A 19,631-nucleotide genomic window follows, 5' to 3' on the forward strand; every position below is an offset into this window, starting at 1 on the left:
GATCTTTATCACCCTGAAGGGGGAAGGGGAAAGGTTCATATGAAATGTTTGGTCTTCTGGGCCACCCAGGGCTGTCTTGGCTGCACAGCCTGGACTAGGTAAGTAGCATGTAGATGCTCACCAGGAACTCATATCACTCAAACACTGAAGGTGTGTTAGTCCTATTAAATATTTATTTGGCACCTGGAGCTCCCAGGCCCACAATGTGCAAAGCAATAGTATATTTTAAGAAAGCAGTAGACCTCACAACCAACAGCCAATAGCAAATGGAAACTGTGGTAACACAAAATTAAAATGAAAAAATAATGTATGTTTTATAAGACCTGTATTATCATTGACCATAGAACTGACAGAACATTTACTTCTAAGCAGTGGCTCATCCATCCTGTATGATATGAAATGGTATGAAAACCAGGGAACCCACTGAGGAGCTGGCCTCGAGATACAGTTCAGTGTAGAGGAGGAGGCAGGAGAAACATGTGGGAACGGGGAATACACAGTTTGAAAAATGGTTAAAATTTCAAAGACTGAGCTGATGGTTTGAGCCAAATGAAGGAAAGCAGGATCCAAGGTGCGACTGCTCAGTTCCATAAAGAAGCTATGGAAAGGGCTTGACGGGAAATTCCTAGTACCAGCTAAAATAAAGGTACCTAGTTAGGGTGAACCTAGTGCCAGTGAAAGGCCGATGGCTCTCACGCTGAGAGAATAAGGAGGATGAGATATCCAGAAGTCACCCACTCTCACTTCCTAGAGTTGAAAAGAGCATTATAATTAACAGGCTATACCCTCAGTAAAAGGTGTTAATTTCAGCTAAGGGTGCCTACCCTGAGAACTATTCCTAAATTCTAACCCCCACAAAAAGCTAATTTTCTATGTTGTAAACTATATGACTTTATTCTAATCATCCATCTTCAAACCACTGCTAAGACAAGCAACTCTAAAGGTCTTTTTGTTTCTCCAGGGAATAGCATTACCATTTCAATCAGTCTACAAAGATCAGCAATGAGTAACAAAATATAGAGAGACTGGCAGTTCTAATACGCTTCTCAATCCTGAGCATTTTATTTTCCTTTAACATCCCCCAATCCAGACAGCACCAAAGGAGACGTAATACAAATATTTCAATGTGGATATCTGCAGTTTAACAGCCTTAATAACTGTAGCTATAAAACGTAAAGAGCTATCGTATTTTGGTGGCAATTAAGAGTTATTGATATTTCTGAAATTCATTTGAGATTTTACTGTAGCTTTAGCAAAATATTGGCTCTGGAAATAATAAATTGTTTTACAATCTTAACATTATTAAGAAAAACTTATTGCCATGAAATTAAACTAAACCCACATTTAAAATTCAGTCAAAATAAACTGTTCTTGATCAAAATACTGATCTATTTTAAACATATTTAATATTGACCCAATTTAATTGGAAAAACATATATTACTCCATTTATAATCAATATGTTGAGATTAACACTTTTATCAATTCCTTGCAGTAGTTAAGAAAAAGCCTGACACTGCTCACTGTTCAAGAGTACTGGGCAACATTCCTCAAACAACTTTACAGGTAATAAACGTGCACAGAAATGAAAGCTGCACTGAGGGATGACAAATATAAGCCAGTCCTCATCTGTGCATTACTACATAAGGTGCTACTAGAATGTGGGTGCCACAAATCTAAAGAACAGGATTTAAGTCACAGGTCCTCAAATTACTGTTTAAAAGAATTCTGATGCATCTATTTTGGAAAGGTTATGGTGTCTGTAGTGTCTGGACAGGGGTTAATGAGCAGTTCTAAGTAACAAGAAAAAACACCAGGTCAACCTTCACTCACAAAGGCCAATAAATATAACAAACTAGGTCTCTTCACCTTGAGAAATAAGAAAAAACTGTTGAGGATTGGGAAAAAGTCATCCCACTATCAAGTATTTTAAAAGTAATAAGGTTCCTTGTTCCCTTTTAATTCCTTAGAGCTAAGTGAGCTCTAAGTCAAGGAGACTTGAAATGTGCAGCAGTAGCACAGTGCTCAGTGGGCCACCGTGGGGAGGCCTGCAATGCCGATTATTTTTCCTGGCTCAGAAAACGCGTGGCAATATGCAATTCAGACTTCATGTTTCACATGTTCACCTTCCCTTTTACGGTGCTTGCTTTATACAGTGACAATGTCATGGAGCTAAAAGCCCAAGTCAGTCTCTAACATAAAAAATAGTGAAAAGAAAGTTATGCTGTGCATACAAAGTATACTTTTTGCATGATGGTAGTTTATAATTACGCAGATGACTATCTTCTCAAGACAAAGGAAGGATTTACAAAAGCAAGCTTACTCTTTCTATGCCAAAGCTTGTTTCAGCTTGTTTTTGAAGAAAAGTTCTCTAAAATCACTTTCCTGCTTCAAAAGGGAAAACAGAAACCCCTATCCAGTATGCATGACATAATTCACCCTTTTCTTTTTCCTGACACTCATTCTAGGGTGACTGTAGATATAAAGGCGACACAGCTCACACTCTGCCCTCTGTATGCCTCTTGCCCCAGGCTTCCCTTAAGTTTCTCATCTTAGACTTGCCTCCAAATCCAAATAAAGACCTAGAAGTATATGAATTTGGGGCCAGCACCATTAAGGACTCAGGGGTCCCACTGCTTCTAGCAGGTTAAGGCTGCAGAAATCCAACCTCTGCATAATCGGGGGTTTAATATATTAAGCTGGATCTAGAATGTTTACGTATTAATAAACCTGTCACCTAAGATAAAGCAAACAGTAAAATATATTTATAATCCCCACAGACCGACCTTAACCGCTGCTTATAATAATCTTCATCTCCATCATCTTGGTATCTTCCTACTTTCCGACCTCCTCCTCCTCCTTCTCCTATAGGAGAAGCTTCAGCTTCTTCCCCAGAACTTGGGAAAAAGTCGTCGTCAATCTCCTGCACTGGGACTTTCTTCTGCCGTTTCCGGCCCTTGGGCAGAGGCTTCAACTCATAGTCAGTACAGTCTCCAGACAGGTCCGCCTCCACCCCCTCCACCTCGTCATCTTCCTCCTCCTCCTCCTCCTCTGTGGGGAAATACTCAGACTCTTCACCCTCAGAGTCTCCCTCTGCCTCTGGCCTCATGTCTGACTCCCAGGGTCTCCTTGCCTTTGGCAATCCCACTTTCCCCTGGAACTGCAAAGCTCTCTTCTGGAGTTTCTTGATGTGCTTTTTCAAACGCTCCTCTTCTTTGGACAGAACTTTGGCTTTCTTGTTTGGTTTGCTTTTACTTTGCGCTGGAGCCGGAGGCATGACTGAGGCTGGAGCTTTTCTAGCTGGTCTTTTATTACAAGTAGCTTGCTTCTTCCTTTCAAAAGACAGTTTTGCTTGATCTGCCAAATACTTTTCGAAGCCTGATGCTTCATTGAGCATGATTTTTCTGGGCTTTTTCTCCTGTTTCTGAGGGATCTGGGTACCAAAAGGTGTCATCTGGCCAGTGCGGATGAGCTCTTCCCAGGCAGTCTCCTGGACAGGCATGAGCATGCTGCCAAGACAGGATGGCCCCGGATCTGAAAGAAAAATAGCAACGCGTTTTGCACTAGCATGAAACTTTTCAAGGGTACAAAAGAAATGCTCACTCTTTCAAGAAATATTAGGCAGCTACAAGTAACTCATATAAAAAAAGAATCATCCATGTACTAAAGCATGTTACATACGAAGGACAGAATAAAATTTATTATAGCATCACGCTATATTTAATATATTCCTGTTCAAAAAGATGACTTCTCAGTAACTTTTCTCCACAATATTTCACTATAAATATACTCTCTGCCATCCAAAGATAGGCTGATTACTCTATAAATACAGTTATAAATAGTCATATTTAGCTGTGTTTCCTTATCGGCTAAGGAATAGTCCATGAGGAAGCAAGCTCTGAAGTTCTCACATCATTGCTAAAACGAGCATTCAGATGGACTTAAACTCAAGAGACAGTAAAACTGGAAACAGGCATCTCAGGGATCACCATGTATCTAAATAGGAAAAACATAAATGTCAGCTCTACGCTGCCCAGCATGGCAGTTACCAGTCACCTATAGCTATTTAAATTTAAATTACATTAAGTTAAAAACTCAGTTCCACAGTTGCACTTGCCCTTTTTCAAGTGCTCAAAAGCTACACAACTAATGGCTACTATAATGGGCAACACAGAGAACATTTTCATCACTGCAAAAAGGTCTATTGGATAGCAGCACTGTGTTAGATATGTGAAGTTAACTGACTTGAAGACATGAACTAAAATTGGAAGTTACACCATAAGCATAAAGTCACCCAGAAAGTAACCCTCTTTCATTAGTTGAAATTCATTTCTGGCAAAATTACCACATAATCAAAATACCAAAAGACCTCAGGCTTAATAGGAAGGAATCCATATTCTAAAACCTACGACTCTTGCAGGCCAGTAATACCCAGTTTTTCATTAAACTTGCACTGAAACAAAACATACATCTGAAAGTGCACAAATCATTAAGTGTAGAACTCAGTGAATATTCAGAAAATACATACTCATAAACTAGCACCCATATCATATAACAGAAATTACTAGCACCACCAGATGAGCCCTTCGCTACCTCCCAGCCTCTACGCCCCTCAAGATAATGATGGACCTGGACTCCTAATGTACAGACAAGTTGTGCCTGTCTCTGAATGCTACATAAGTAGAAATGTTAGTCTCGTGTCCACGTTCTTTCACGCAACATTATGCTTTTGAGTTGCATCTTTACCGTTGAATGTAGCCGTAGTTTGTTAACTGTCACTGTTAACGCACATTTGAGTGGCTTCCAGGTTTTGGCTACTAGGAATAATGTTATGAATATTCTGATGTACATCTTTCGGTAACATATATATACACACACACACGTGTATATATATACACGTACGTACGTATATATGTATATATGCATATATGTGTGTATATATACGTATATACATACATATACACATGTATATGAGTGTGTATATATGATTATCTGGGTATGCTAAGCTTTAGTAGACACTGTCAGTTTTCCAAAGTGTTACCTTCCAAAGTCCCATCAACTGCGTCAGAAAGTTCCAGCTGGTGCATATTCTTGCCATTCCATGTTAGCTATTTTGGTAGATGTGTAGTGGTACCACATTATGGCTATAATTTACATTTCCTTGATGACTAACAAAACAGATGCCTTTCATGAATTTATCTTTTGGACAGCCTTTTTTGTGTAGAAAGTGTTCCAGTCTTTTTCCCATTTTTCTTTGTCTATTTTTTTTAAATGATTGCTAGTTCTTTATACATCCTAGATTTGAGTCCTTTGATTCACACATGTATTGCAAATTATCTTCTCCAGCTCAGTATCTTGCCTTTACACTCTCTTAATGCTATCTTCTGATGAACAGAAGTTCTTGGTTTTATATACAGTTCATTTAACAAATCTCTTCCTTTACACTGAGTATTTTGCCTCAAGTCTCAAGTGTTGGCTAGTGTCCAGATGGAGAAATGGAACCAGGAGCTCAAAAAAAGAGCAAAGCCAGATGTCTACAGATCTGTATAAGGTACTAGTAGAACCTAGGTGGCTGCAAAAGCCATGGGGAATAGATGACCAGGGAGAGGCAGCAGAACAAGAAGAGGGCTCAGAGAAATCCTGAGAAACATCAACACTTAAGATAATGCCAGAAATAACTCTGCAGAAGTAGTCAGAGGGCCAAAAAGAAAACCAGTAGAGAAGTAGGGATCCCAGAAGGAATAGAAGTGTCAGCTGCTATAGACAGGCAGAGTGGAACAAGGATAAAAAGGGGCTCTTGGATTTGAGGAGGTAGCTAATAACTCTAGACAATGTAGCTATTAACCCTACTACCAAAGTAGTAGCTACTAACCCTGAGAGGTAGCTATTAACCCTACTACCAAAGTCACAGTAGGAGGTGAAAGACAACAGCAGATCTGAGACAGCCAGACAGGAACAAACATCTGTTACCAATGAGAAACACAGTACCAAGCAGTTAAAAGCACTGGTCATAGGCCTAATGAATTCTGAGAGACTAAACTTTAAAACCACGTATTTTTGGGCTGGGTGCAGTGGTTCACACCTATAATCCCAGCACTTTGGGACGCCAAGGTGGGCAGATCACCTGACGTCAGGAGTTCGAGACCAGCCTGGCAAACATGGTGAAACCCTGTTTCTACTAAAAATACAAAAAATTAGCCAGGCATGGTGGTGTGCACCTGAAATCCCAGCTACTTGGGAGGCTGAGGCAGGAGAATCACTTGAACCCAGGAGGCGGAGGTTGCAGTGAGCTGAGATGGTGCCACTGCACTCCTACTTCGGCAACAAGAGCAAAACTCTGTCTCAAAAATATATATATGTATTTATATTTTTCTATTGCCTCAATTAATTCTTCATAACAATTCTCATCTTACTGAATAAACTTCTAAAGCTAGTAGAAAATAGTTGCTTAGAGAATTTAATGTTAAGCAGCTTTAATCTGTATTTCAAATAGTCAATGCCTAAGCAGCCACCAACAATTTGTACACACACGCACACACACAATGACTGCAAAGATAATTTAGTTCCAGAGCTTATGAATTTTCCCAAAAGGTTTTCCAAAAGACAACCATCCAAGACAGTAATGTAAATGAAACACTGGCCACAGTATAACCTGAATGAAGATGTCTTTTCTTAAACTGATGCTTGGAAAGCCTGCCAAATACGCTCCTTAAAGACACGTGAGAGCCATTCTACAAATGGGAATTGATGATGTTGGGCTTCCAACATGTAATTTGATCATGATGCTAGTTGTCTTTATCAAATTAACAATATAAGAATGTTTAAGATTTCCAATGTATTAAGTGTAATAATAAATGTGTATCAGTAGCCTCCAATGAACTGAGTTAAAAGTTTACTTTAATTCTCTTTGAGAGGGATTTGGTTCTGCAGGTGTAAAGAATAAAATTTTCCTAAATCTGTTTTGACACTAAAGCAACGAAATGGATTTTTCTCAAAATCCAGGCAAAGACTAAAGAGACACCCTCCACTGACTACAGGCATCAGGCATCAATTCAAGAACACAGAGAAACTGCTCCCAGCATCCTCACCTGCATCTTCCTCTAGACTGGCGTGATCTAGTTCAATTTTCACCTCTGCTCCTCCAAGGATGGCCTGGAGATGCTTTTGTTTTGCAGTGATCTTTTTTAGCTGTTGTTCCTTGAATGGTAAATATCGAAGACAGAAAACAGCAATGAAGTGATTTATTGTTAAGTATAAAAGACAGCATTATGAAATTTTAAACTTGAATCCAAAGTAAAATAAAAACAAAATATACATTACATTATATAAAAATTCCATACATTACTATTACTAGAGAGCCTCATGTGAGCAACTACCACTTTTCTAGGAGTAAAGGGGCCATGAATACTCCCAGCAGACAGGCATGCCTGCACCACCATGCTCTCCTGAGGGTGGCAGACAGCCTTCTATGTGCCCGAGCCCTTAAATACATGGACACTGACCTGAAACGTGGACTTGTTCTACTTGGTTTCCCCCTTACACACTGGGCAAAACCCTAAACTACTCTGTGTTTCTGATCTTCGGAGCCAATGGGCTAAGGGAGTCAATAGGCCATAAGATAAGGAATAAAAACGCAAATGTTCAGTTGAAAAAGTTAGTCTCCTTTGATAACCTACCATATTTATGACTGTCCTTTTAGTATTCTACCTAATCAAAAAGCCTTAAGAAAAAAATATATTTTGCCATGCCTCTTCACCCTGGCCACTCCAGACTCCTCTTTGTCTTGTTTCCTTCCACATCACTACAACTCAGATATGTGCCCTTGGGCTTCATTGGGAAGGCCCAATGAACGGGGCCTGTGGTACCTGGTTCATCTTCCCAAAGTCAAGAATGTTTCAACTTCAAATATGAGTGTGGGACTAGGGGAAATCCTGAACATAAATGCCACATTGCAATGATTTGCAATTTGTTTTTTCTCAGTCTTTCTCTCAGCAACATCCTGTTTAAAGCACTTTCCCTCTGAATAGTCTACCTAACCATCAAAGAGCTGCTAAAGACAAGAATGCATAATTAAGTTAGACTAGGACCCGAAGTGGTCTCAAGTTTGATGCTCTACACCCTTGAAATCCCAGCCCACCAGAAGCCCAAGAAGATATCTGTGCACATCAATTTCACATGCTCCCACGAGTGACCAGATATCCCCTCTCTGATTTGGGAGGAGCCACTTGCCTTGGGCAACTGCTAGCTGTGACCTTGGGGCTTGTATTCTGGAAGCAAGTGAGAGAAGATGGGGTGGTGCAGAATACAGACTGGTGAGTGGAAAGTATAATAAAAGGAGGGCCACGTGAACTGAGTCTATGCACAGCCCTGCCCCTGGAGAGCTTAAAGAAAAGATGCAAGGACTCTACTCACTGCAGTGAATCAACTGTAAGCACAAGGACATCTGTTAGTCATTTGGGATGGCAGAACTGAAATGGTTACAACTAGTCATTCCCATCTATTGCAATGTATTTTCACAAAGGGGTACATAAATCCTAAAAAATATTTCAAACCTCACAAAGCTGTACATAAACCCTTAAAAAAAAGCTTCAAACTTCATAAAAATAATATCCTAAGTAACAAATATTCCCTACCCTTAAGTTTTCCAAAGCTAAGTACAGCTCCAGTGTGGCTGGGTGCTGACTGTACCACCCAAGGTGGGAAGAAGGGCCATGGGAAGAAGGGCCAGGCTCTTGCAACAGTGAGCAAAGGTGTGTGAGGGTCAACGGCTGCACTGCCAGGAAACAGAGTGGAGACAATCAGAGGAAGCAAGGTTGAAGCAGAAAAGAATTCACACAAGACCAGGAGACTGAGGTCAGTGTGACCCTAAGCCAGGCCAAAGAAATGGTGATGCAGGGGCCGGGCGCGGTGGCTCAAGCCTGTAATCCCAGCACTTTGGGAGGCCGAGACGGGCGGATCACGAGGTCAGGAGATCGAGACCATCCTGGCTAACATGGTGAAACCCCGTCTCTACTAAAAAAATACAAAAAACTAGCCGGCGAGGTGGCGGGCGCCTATAGTCCCAGCTACTCGGGAGGCTGAGGCAGGAGAATGGCGTAAACCCGGGAGGCAGAGCTTGCAGTGAGCTGAGATCCGGCCACTGCACTCCAGCCTGGGTGACAGAGCGAGACTCCGTCTCAGAAAAAAAAAAAAAAAAAAAAAAGAAATGGTGATGCAGGAAGACTAGGGAAGTGCACCCAAGTGAGGCAAGCAACACCAAAAAGGAACTTTTCTCAACACACAGATGGTCTCCAACTTACCAAGTTCTGACTTGCAATTTTTCAACTTTGTGATGGGTTTATCAGGGCATAACCCCATTATAAACTGAGGAGGCTCTGGACTTAACTACGGTTTGACTTACAATATTTTGACTTTAAGATAGGTTTTTCAGGGTATTAAATGCATTTTTGACTAACAATATTTTCAATTTACGATGGGTTTGTTGGGATGTAACCCCGCCGTAAATCAAGGAGCAACTGTATATGTATGGATGTGTGTATGGATGGATGTGTGTGTATATGTATCTGTGTTTTTTTAAATGCAATAGAATGGGATGTCAAAGGGAAACAGCAGAAAGATTAAACATAAAAAAGAAACCCAAAATTTCTCTACTGTAATTATAAGTATTTGCTTCACATCTTATAAGTGCTTTTTAAAATACTTCCTAAATTAAGTGGGCCTAAATGATGACTTTTTCAAAAATGCAATACCGAATACGTTATTCTGAATCACCTTATTATACTTCTGTCGTTTTACAGAATCTAGTTTCCTGTTGATGTCTCTGCTGGTGGCAGCTTGAGGGCTAAGCTGTTCAATAATTTTATTGATTTGCCTTAGTGATGTCGTACATGACCTGAAAAATAAGATAAATTGTCTATTTTCCACTCTGATAACATTTTTATAGCATAATATAAAGAGAAAAACGCTAAAAACACATCCCTTTTACTTCTTATTAACTAAAAGATAAAAGAAACTAAACCAGAATACACACCCTTACTGGCCACAAATAAAACTTGTAGGATCATTAGAGGTTTAAGATGACTGCTAGTGTTTTCTTTTATCTAGCGGATTTAGATCAGCTCATTCCCATTTGTAAGCTGCTTCATTCATTCTACAAGCACTATTTAAGTGCCTACTTTATTCAAGACACTATGCTAGAACAATGTGCAAAAAGTTGTCCTTTTACATGAAAAAATGCAGACATGGGTTTTTTAAACCTGTTATGGAAGCCAAAGTTTGGAAGCATCCTAAAAATGCTTAAACATCTTCTTATATAAATCACACATCTGCAACAATATTTTTCTTCTGCATAAATGGAAGATTCACTTACTATATCATTAAACTTTGTGGTGCAAAGAAAACAAATCAATTTAAAATAAATTACTCCTAAAATAGACACCATAGAATTGTAGCTTCCAATTTTCAAAACACAAATTCAATCTTCTTGATGCTTGTGTTATTTGCTGTTTGTATCCTCTGTGGATTACAGGATAAACAACGCATATTACTGGCTGAGATACCACATGCCACCAGCCATCTAGCATCACTCTGCATGGAGACCCCACAACTTTCCTCTGTCACCTCTGTAGAAAGAGGACACATTTCCAAGATCAAATGTAAAAGTGTCATTATAAAGAGTTGAGGTCCTCAACACTCAGACTATAACCATGAATGAGCACCTGCTCCTGAGGAGACCAAAAGAACACACCAGGGAATGGAGCAGAAAACATGTCTTTGAAGTACCAACAGCCACATTCATGACAGCTCCACACTCCACCCTCCCCAGCTATCCTCTGTGACACTGCTCCATCCTCCATCCAGTTCAGCCCTCACCTTCTTTCTTGCTTACCTGACGCTGCCCAGAACACTGCCCAAAAGGGGGGCAAGCAGTAATGATAAGTGAGCTCAACACCTCCCACTTCCCCTCTCCTGTCCTCACCTCCTACCCTGGCTCAGGTCCACAGCTTCCCCTTCTTCCCCATTAATGTGCTATGCTCAAAACAGCTCAAGTCTTCTCCCTCTCTAAAACACAAATAAAATCTCCATTCCTGGAGTCAAAATGAGGATGAAAGAAAAGAAAACCAGGGAGTCTTTCTCATTATTTCTAGAAATGCAAATCTGAAAAATTGCCCAAGGACTGAACACTAAGTTTGGGGACAGCAAGCTAGAAAGAAACTACTGCACAGAGAAAAATGTGAAGGTGGCGGAATGTATTCCTGGCATCTCGAATAGGAAACACCCGAATTTTAGGGGCACTTCTCCTGAGATCACTTTGTGTACATGCTGGTGAACAGCCCTTCTCTTCTGGACATTATGCATGCAACTGGCTTTCACGAGCTGGACAGAGACTCTAACTACCATGTACAATGCCACTCCTGAGGGGAAGGGCTGGGGCTCAAAGATGAGGCTGAGGATTGCCCTTACTGACTCTGTCCTCCAAATAAGACTCTACACATCTCCTAAACTTCTGGAATACTAGAGCTCTCCATTACCTGAATATCCCCGTCATGCCTAACTACAACTTTTAAAGGAAGAAGATGGGCTGCACTCACGTGAGGTCATCCAGGACTGACCGATACTCCTTCTCCACGTCAGCGAGCTGGGAGGCACAGCTGGCCTCATGGATGGCATTGTCCACCTGCCGAAGCACACCCTGTTCCAGCACATCCTGGTCATAGACGTCCACACCCAAACCCTGCAGCTCAAGGGCCTGGGCACTAGGCTCCACCGCCTGGATCTGACGTCGGTTGATGTGCAGCAGGGCTGGCCCTCTCCTCAGAGCTGCTGATGCGCACCCCTCGGCAGAGGTGGACAGTCCGTCACCCACGGAACTAAAGGGCAGGTATTCTTCCACCTCCCCATCACCACCACTTTCTTGCTTGATTGCCATTTCTTCATTATTACTGATAGGTTGACTCTGTAAATAGTCTTGCTCCTGAGTTTGACTTGAGTGGGGGATTCCCTCATTTGGCATTCTCTACAGACTCTCTAAAAGGAAAAAAATTTATAAGCCTTTTCGTTATGTAGGTTTCATTGTAGTTCTTAAATATTTTATAATTAGAGCAGGCTGATTTCTCAAAAGATCAAGTAATAATCTTCCAACTATATAAATTCAAGTTTCCAAGTATTAATTCACTAAAAAGGGACAAACAATATATCTTCTTGAGTTCTGATAATAAATTTAAAAAAATTAACCAGAAATAGAAAAGCAGTATCATCAACAAAGAACATTTAGGCAGCCAGCTAAGAAAGCCAGCCACCAAAATCCTGGGGTGATGGCCATGGAATATTCTTCAAAACAGTTGAAGTCATTTGGCTGCTGTTTTCCAAGTTAGCATCTTCATTTCATTACGACACAAATGATTTATATTATAGTGGCAAGATCAACTGTAATGCATAAGAAACAGTGATGTTAGGAAAGAGCTTCTGTGTGAATCTGAGACTAGAAACTCCTAGGCTGAACACCTATCCAGTAAGTAGGAGCTCTTAACAAATCAGAAGCTTTGGGAACAAACCTCCTGCTTTGGGAGGCCAAAGCAGGAGGACAGAGACCAACCAGGGAAACAGCAAGCTCAGGACTTCGAGATCAGCCTGGGAAAGATAATGAGACATTGTCTCTACTAAAAATTTTAAAAATTAGCCAGGCCTGGTGGTGTGCACCTATAGTCCCAGCTACTCAAGGGGCTGAGGCAGGAGGATCACTTGAGCCTGGCAGACGGAGGCTGCAGTGAGCCATGATTGCACAACTGCACTCTAGCCTGGGCAAAAGAGCAAGACTATGTAAAATAAATTAGAAGTTTTTTTAAAAAGATTAATTAAAATATTCTCGAAAATAGGCTGGGCACAGTGGGTCACGTCTGTAATCCCAACACTTTGGGAGGCTGAGGCGGGCAGATCACTTGAGGTCAGGAGTTTGAGACCAGCCTGGCCAACATGGTGAAACTCCGTCTCTACTAAAAATACAATAATTGGCTGGACATGGTGGTGGGCACTTGTAATCCCAGCTACTTGGGAGGCTGAAGCAGGAGAATCACTTGAACCCAGGAGGCGGAAGTTGCAGTGAGCTGAGATCTCGCCACTGCATTCCAGCATAGGCAAGAGTGAGACTCAATCTCAAAAAAAAAAAAAAAAAACTCAAAAATAACTCCATTTTAATATATAGTATAATTTCTCACCCATCAGGCTGGTAAGAATGTAAAGCCTGATACATCCAATACAGACAAGGAGAATGATCCCCTCCCCCTCACACACCGCTGCTGAGAATATAAATTAGTAAAGCTCCTTTGGGGGGACAACTTAGCAATAGCTATTAAAATTTTAAATGCACATGACCTTTGTCAAGAAATTCTAGGTATTTATTCCAGAGAATTATTCCAGAGAACTAATCACACACAGATGCAAGGATGTTTAGTGGAGCACATTTTTAAACAGTTTAATGTAGCTACTAAGTATATTCTGCAGTACTGATACAAAAGCCATGTTAAGTGAAAAAATTCATGGTATGAACGCACTGATGTTGAAAAAAGTATGTATCCTGCACACAGAATGATCTGGCAGGATACAAACTAAGCCTGCAAGTCAGGACGGGGGAAGAGAAAGCACAGAGTAAAATAAGGGGGAACTTTCACATTGTACTCCACATACTCAGGACCTGCTGCTTTAAGGAGAATATATTCACTATATTACCCATACAACTATCACACCTAATAAATATATTAAAAAGCAACACAATAACCAAAACCCCGTCTTGCTTTTTGTTTATCTGTGAATAAACTAAAACTTCTTTGAGCACTGTAGCTTTTCTGTTAAATGACAAGTTCCCCCAATGGGTCCCACTCATTCCTTATTAAATAAAATAAGCCCAGCAATAAAGCACTGGGATACAAAGAATTCAGCACCATCTACACCCTAGTGGCTATCCACTGGAGAAGCAGCATGTCAGTAACAACAGAGCAGGGCAGGTCAGCTAGCCCAGGACACGGACAAGAGGTCACATGAGCATTGAGGGACCTATATATGGTGTCTGGAGCCCAAGAAATATCATGGAGGAACTGAGATTTGAACACATGCGCCATGCATGGTCTGATAAATAGGAGGTGCTCAACATCTGCTGAAAGGAAGTGAGGTTCAGAGCTAAGTCTAATAAAAAGTTTGGTCTGGACAAATGAGTCACAAATTCAGTCACAAAAATGAGACTCTCAAAAAGGAAGCAGACGGGAAGCAGGACTGGCAAGCAGCTTACACATAATCAGTACCATGTGCAGCATGCAGTCAGAAATGCACATCTGAGCTCAAGGTAAAGTCTGAGTGATACGTGGACAGATCAGCAGAGTGAGCAGTTCCAGGGTTCTTAAGGCTCTGACAGGTACCCAAGGTCATTTTGGAGGGTCCGAGGAGGCTAACATCGGAAAGGTTAAAAAGTGAACAACACAGTGAGACCTCCTTTTGGGGCCTGCTGATTATTTTCAAGAGGAAGGCTCAGCTCACCTCACTTTCCAACAGAGGGAGCAGGATTCCAGCTCAGAGTCTCTGTACTAGCTGGCAGTTAACAATTCTGTTTTCATTTTTCTTATTTGTACACACATGAGAATTTCTTTTTAAGAGAAAAAGGATGCCAATTCAACCAAAAATATTAAGTAACCTTTTTTCTTTTTTGTAAAATAAATAATATCAAAAAGCACTAGTATTGTAGTGCAAAGACAAAGTTAAAAATAATGAAGTTTGGGGAAAACTTCTAATAATAAAAAAGGAGGAAGAGGGTCCAGTGAATTGGAAAGGGCTGAGTGAATTTGGATACTAACAGGTCACCATTTACCCTGGTAAAAGAAGTTTCAGGCCAGGCTCAGTGGCTCACACCTGTAATCCCAGCACTTTGGGAGGCTGACGTGTGTGGATCACCTGAGGTCAGGAGTTCGTGACCAGCCTGACCCAACTCGGTGAAACCCCACCTGTACTAAAAATACAAAACTTAGCCGGGCGTGGTGGTGCGTGCCTGTAATCCCAGCTACTTGGGAGGCTGAGGCATGAGAATCGCTTGAACCCAGGAGGCAGAGGATGCAGTGAGCTGAGATCGCACCATTGCACTATAGCTTGGGCAACAAGAGCAAAACTCTGTCTCAAAAAAAAAAGTTTCAGTGGAGGATAGGGTCAAAAACCAGACTGTAGTGGTTGAAATGTAGTTGGTGTGAAAGGAGCAGAAGAGGAAATGGAGGCCACAAGGGAGTGGCCTGTCCTTTAAGGAGCTTGCCTGTGGCAAGGAGACAGCTAGAGTGATAAATAATGGATTTGTTGGGGGGTGGCGAGAGAACTAGGGCAAGAAAAACTAGAGCATGTAATGACTGGAGGGAGACAGAGGAGATAACCCACACAGAAAGGTGTACCAAAAGAGACAGCAAAAGTGGAAGGTCCCGAGCAGAAATGAACAGGAGGCACAACACATCTTTCTCGGACTCTGGCAGAAGGAGGAATCCTGATGGATCTAAATTTGCAGGTGGAGAGGAGGGAAGCTGAAGTGGATCATAGACAAAATATCCCACAAAGTAGCAAGTTGGGCAGTTCCTGGGTCAGGAGACAAAGTTGGCACAGGGGCTGAAGACTGAGTCTGGAATAAATGTCCTGTACAAGAGAACAGGGAGCTAACAGGGAACAAACACTGATGATTGCCGTGGAGGACCTACCTGAGGATCCCCGCCCCCAGGCCCGCAGAGCCATAGACTGCTAACAATCTCCAGGGCTGTACAATCTCCTCCTTCAGCAATTAGCAGTCCTGGAGGAAATGTCACTAATGAGGATTTTCAGAGCAGAAATGGTACAGCAAAAGGGTCATGGGGTTGAAGATGCTGAGAAGAGTAGCTGAAGTAACTGACTTCAGGGGGTCCAAGCTGAGTAGGTTTTTAAAAAAAAAACAGAAGGGCCCTGGAAATGGGAGAAAGGGGTCAAGAAGCCATTTAGTGTCTGGCAATGGCCAGAAAACCAAGTCTTCTGGGAGTGAGAGTTGGAAACCAGAAGGCTCTTATCAGGTTAAAGAATTTCAGAAGTGAAATAAATCATACATTTAACAGTTACTGAGAGTCAATTACACCAGGTTAACTAATTCCTGTCCCCATAGAGCTTAGAGTGTCATGAGAAAAACAGATATTTAAAATCCATATACACACACACACACACATATACGTACACAATAGCGATATATTGGATACAATATTAAAAATAGAAGGGCAGTTGACTGATACTGGTTTCAATGCTTGAAAGTAAAAGCAGATATACAGTGGTTCCCAACTTTTGAGACACATACAAGTATAATTGTGGTGACTGCTGTTAGGAAAGTACAAGGTATTCTGACAAAACGAGAGAAACCAAACTGAAATTATGGAGGCAGATGTGGGGTTAAGGAGGCCTCTCTGATAAAGTAACATCTGAGGACTCAGTCAGATCGAAAGTAAAGTGAACGTCTTGCAAGGAAATTAGTGTAATTTTTTTTTTTTTTTTGAGACAGAATTTCGCTCCTGTTGCCCAGGCTGGAGGGCAACCTCCGCCAGGCTCACTGCAACCTCTGCCTCCCGGGTTCAAACGATTCTCCTGCCTCAGCCTCCCGAGTAGCTGGGATTACAGGCATGTGCCACCACGCCCGGCTAATTTTTTGTATTTAGTAAAGACAGGGTTCCACCATGTTGGTCAGGCTGGTCTCGAACTCCTGACCTCAGGTGATCCACCTACCTCAGCCTCCCAACAACGTGTGTAACTTTTATCACTAGAAAGAGCTGATGCATTTGTGAAAAAGGAAGAAGGCTAGAACACCGAATTTTTTACTTTATTTTTGACTTTGAGTTACGAAGAGCCAAGAAGGGCTCCATTCATGGCCTAAGTCTTGCAGAGTATCTTCTAAGGCTTAATCATCTGGGACACTAGTATCTTCATCGTCCTTCCCCCAGCACTGGGGCTCCCGCAGCCAGGGGAGAGCTGGGTCTGGTTTGGAGAGTTGGTCGGACACAGGCACAGTTCTGAGAGGGGACAGGCAAGGGCCAAATCACACAAGGCCTGGGAAAACACGAGCATGGATTCCACTGCCAGTGCAATGGACTGACTCTGAAAACTGTTAAGTAGGGTGATGATGGCATGACCTACTTTATGCCAGAGACCACTTGCACAACTGTGCGGATAATGGATTGGAGGAGACAGAGCAACAAGAATATGATGGGAAAAGTGGAGGAGAAAAGCAAGGGTAGCCTATCACTGGATGACAGCAGTGAAGACGCTGCGTGGAAGTCACGTAACAGCAGCATTTACAGGCGGCCTGCCCCATCCGCCCACTCTATTAACTTGACTCCATCAACGCCCAAAACGTCGGACGTACATCTAGCCCGACTCTCTTTAAAATAACAGCTCCAGCATTTTAATCGAGATCAAAAAGGACCCAGCTGACCCAGCGCGTAGGGGCCTTATACAAAGTCGGAGAAGTAGCTGAGTTTCTCGCCAGCCAGGCACTCTGGCCGCCTCAGGTGAAAGCTCCGCGGCGCTACTTCCGGTCTCAGGCCAGGCGGCCGGAAGCGGGAGCCTGGCCCTAAGACCGCTACAAACAGCCCTCGCTGACAGGCTCAATCACCACAGCGAGGCCAAGGCGCGGGGCCGCGGCCGCCCGAGAAGCCTGAGCCGGGCCCCGACATCCACTGCCCGAGATTGGGCCGGGCCCCCAGAACACTCACCCAGGGCTGCGTGGCCGCCCACACGGAAACGGAGACTCTGCCGCTGCCGCCGCCGCCAGCCGCCTGGGCACCCGGCTAGACGGGCCGTGGCGCCTGCGCCCTCAGCTCAACCGTAGACACCGCCCCCAACAGTGACTTCGACTCGGGCTGGCGCGGGTAGGCTCGCGGCGCATGCGCCTGGCTCAGCGTTTGTTTTTAAGCATGGGCAAGACCACGTGGTTTGGAGGGAAGCGCTCAGCCGCGCCTTTGTTCTTGCGTGCGAACGCAGGGCCAGAACGCTGTCTCTGCTGCCGGTCAGCTGGGCGGCTTGCGGGGGACGCTTCGCCCCTAGCGAAAAATACCCTGCTAGTAAGGCAGTTATGAAAGTTAAGACATATTTCCACGTAGAGGGGGATGCGGGTGTGCCATGCGAATGTAAATCCTCACAAATAACCTTGAACCCTGCAGAGAAAGTCGCCTTGGGCTGGGGAGTTAGCCGCAGGCTGTGACCTCTCCTGTCATCTGGCACAACTGAACACGGGAAAGATGGAAAGCGGTCTGCTTCTCTGTTCCCCCTCTGCCACGCGCGAGCTTGGGCGGAGTGAGTGCCTACAGAGCCTGCTTACATGTGTACATTGCATTACGTCCAGCGTTTAGTATCGGTCCTCAGATCTCAGAGGTAGGCAGGGTTTCGAGGCAGGCAAGGATTTTACCGTGGAGCGTTTGAAAGAAGATGTCCACACAGAGGTTCAGAACAAAGGGAAGAAGTTGAGCTTCGCCTGGGGAAAGAAGCAGCCCACGATGCAGGGTGGCTGTGCCAGACAGAGCTTCTCAGCTCAGGATCGGCGCTAGGAGAAAGTGGACGTTCTAATTTTCTAACTGATATAATTTTTGCAAAGGTGGTTTCATTGTCTTGAGTGCTTTACTAATGTTAACTTGTTTAACTGTGACCATATTCATCCTTGTGCCTTTATTTCACATTTAGTGTTCAGTGTAAGGAACTCTCCCACTGACTCTACAGAACAGAGTTTTGAGTTGACTCTCACTTTTCAAAACTTCTGGGTAATGGCAGTGCAACAAAACCAGTTTGGTTCTCTGATCCTCATAAATGGGGAAAAACTCATGAAAAAAAATTAGATGTATTGGAAGCACAATAAATACTTTGTAAAAATTATACATCAAAAAAGAAATAAAAGCATATTATTTAGAATTGTGTTGGCAACCACTAGAAAAACATGTTAAATGTATGTTGAATAAATGAACAAGCAATCTTAAAAGCAATGAATGTATAAAAAGCATCCATTGTGAACTGTTACCAGAAGGGATTCCTGATCCAGACGCCAGGAGACAGTTCTTAACCCTTGAGCAAGAAAGAATTTGGGGCAAGTCCATACAGTAAAGTGAAAGCAAGTTTATTAGGAGAGTAAAGGAATAAAGAATGGCTACTCCATAGGCAGAACAGCAACTTGGGCTGTTTGAGAATACTTATAGTTATTTCTTGATTATATGCTAAACAAGGGGTAGATTATTCATGAGTTTTCTAGGAAAGGGGTGGGTAATTCCCAGAACTGAGGGTTCTTCCCGTTTTTTAAACCACATAGGGTAACTTCCTGACATTGCCATGGCATTTGTAAACTGTCATGTGCCGATAGGAGTGTCTCTTAGCATGTTAATGCATTATAATTAGCATATAAGGAACAGTGAGGATGACCAGACATCACTTTCATTGCCATCTTGGTTTTGGTGGGTTTTGGCCAGCTTCTTTACTGCAAACTGTTTAATCAGCAAGGTCTTTGTCACCTGTATCTTGTGCCAACCTCCTATCTCATCCTGTGACTTAGAATGCCTGCCCTCTTGGGTATACAGCTCAGTAGGTCTCAGCCTTATTTCACCCAGCCCAAGATGGAGTTGCT

The 19,631-nt window shown here is 42.6% G+C and overlaps 1 protein-coding gene across 8 annotated transcripts in view; it reads right to left on the reverse strand.

The window, feature by feature from the left end:
* Positions 1-17,929, reverse strand: part of ERCC6 (ERCC excision repair 6, chromatin remodeling factor) — an 82,154-nt gene extending 64,225 nt beyond the window's left edge. For 2 of the 8 annotated variants that reach the window (XM_033210013.1, XM_033210015.1), the window contains exons 1-5: positions 17,740-17,928; positions 11,590-12,025; positions 9,770-9,890; positions 7,087-7,195; positions 2,785-3,532 (exon numbers count right to left, since the gene is read on the reverse strand). In XM_033210013.1, the coding sequence (XP_033065904.1) occupies positions 2,785-3,532; positions 7,087-7,195; positions 9,770-9,890; positions 11,590-12,011 (1,400 nt within the window). In that variant the 5' untranslated portion in view covers positions 12,012-12,025; positions 17,740-17,928. Of the gene's footprint in view, positions 1-2,784; positions 3,533-7,086; positions 7,196-9,769; positions 9,891-11,589; positions 12,026-15,714; positions 15,804-17,739 lie in introns of those variants that run through there. The other 6 variants (XM_033210009.1, XR_004436806.1, XM_033210008.1 and 3 more) reach the window with 6 other exon arrangements.
* Between the last annotated feature and the right edge of the window lie 1,702 nt (positions 17,930-19,631).

Source organism: Trachypithecus francoisi, unplaced genomic scaffold, assembly GCF_009764315.1.
Source record: "Trachypithecus francoisi isolate TF-2019V2 unplaced genomic scaffold, Tfra_2.0 Lachesis_group9, whole genome shotgun sequence".
Classification (NCBI taxonomy): domain Eukaryota; kingdom Metazoa; phylum Chordata; class Mammalia; order Primates; family Cercopithecidae; genus Trachypithecus; species Trachypithecus francoisi.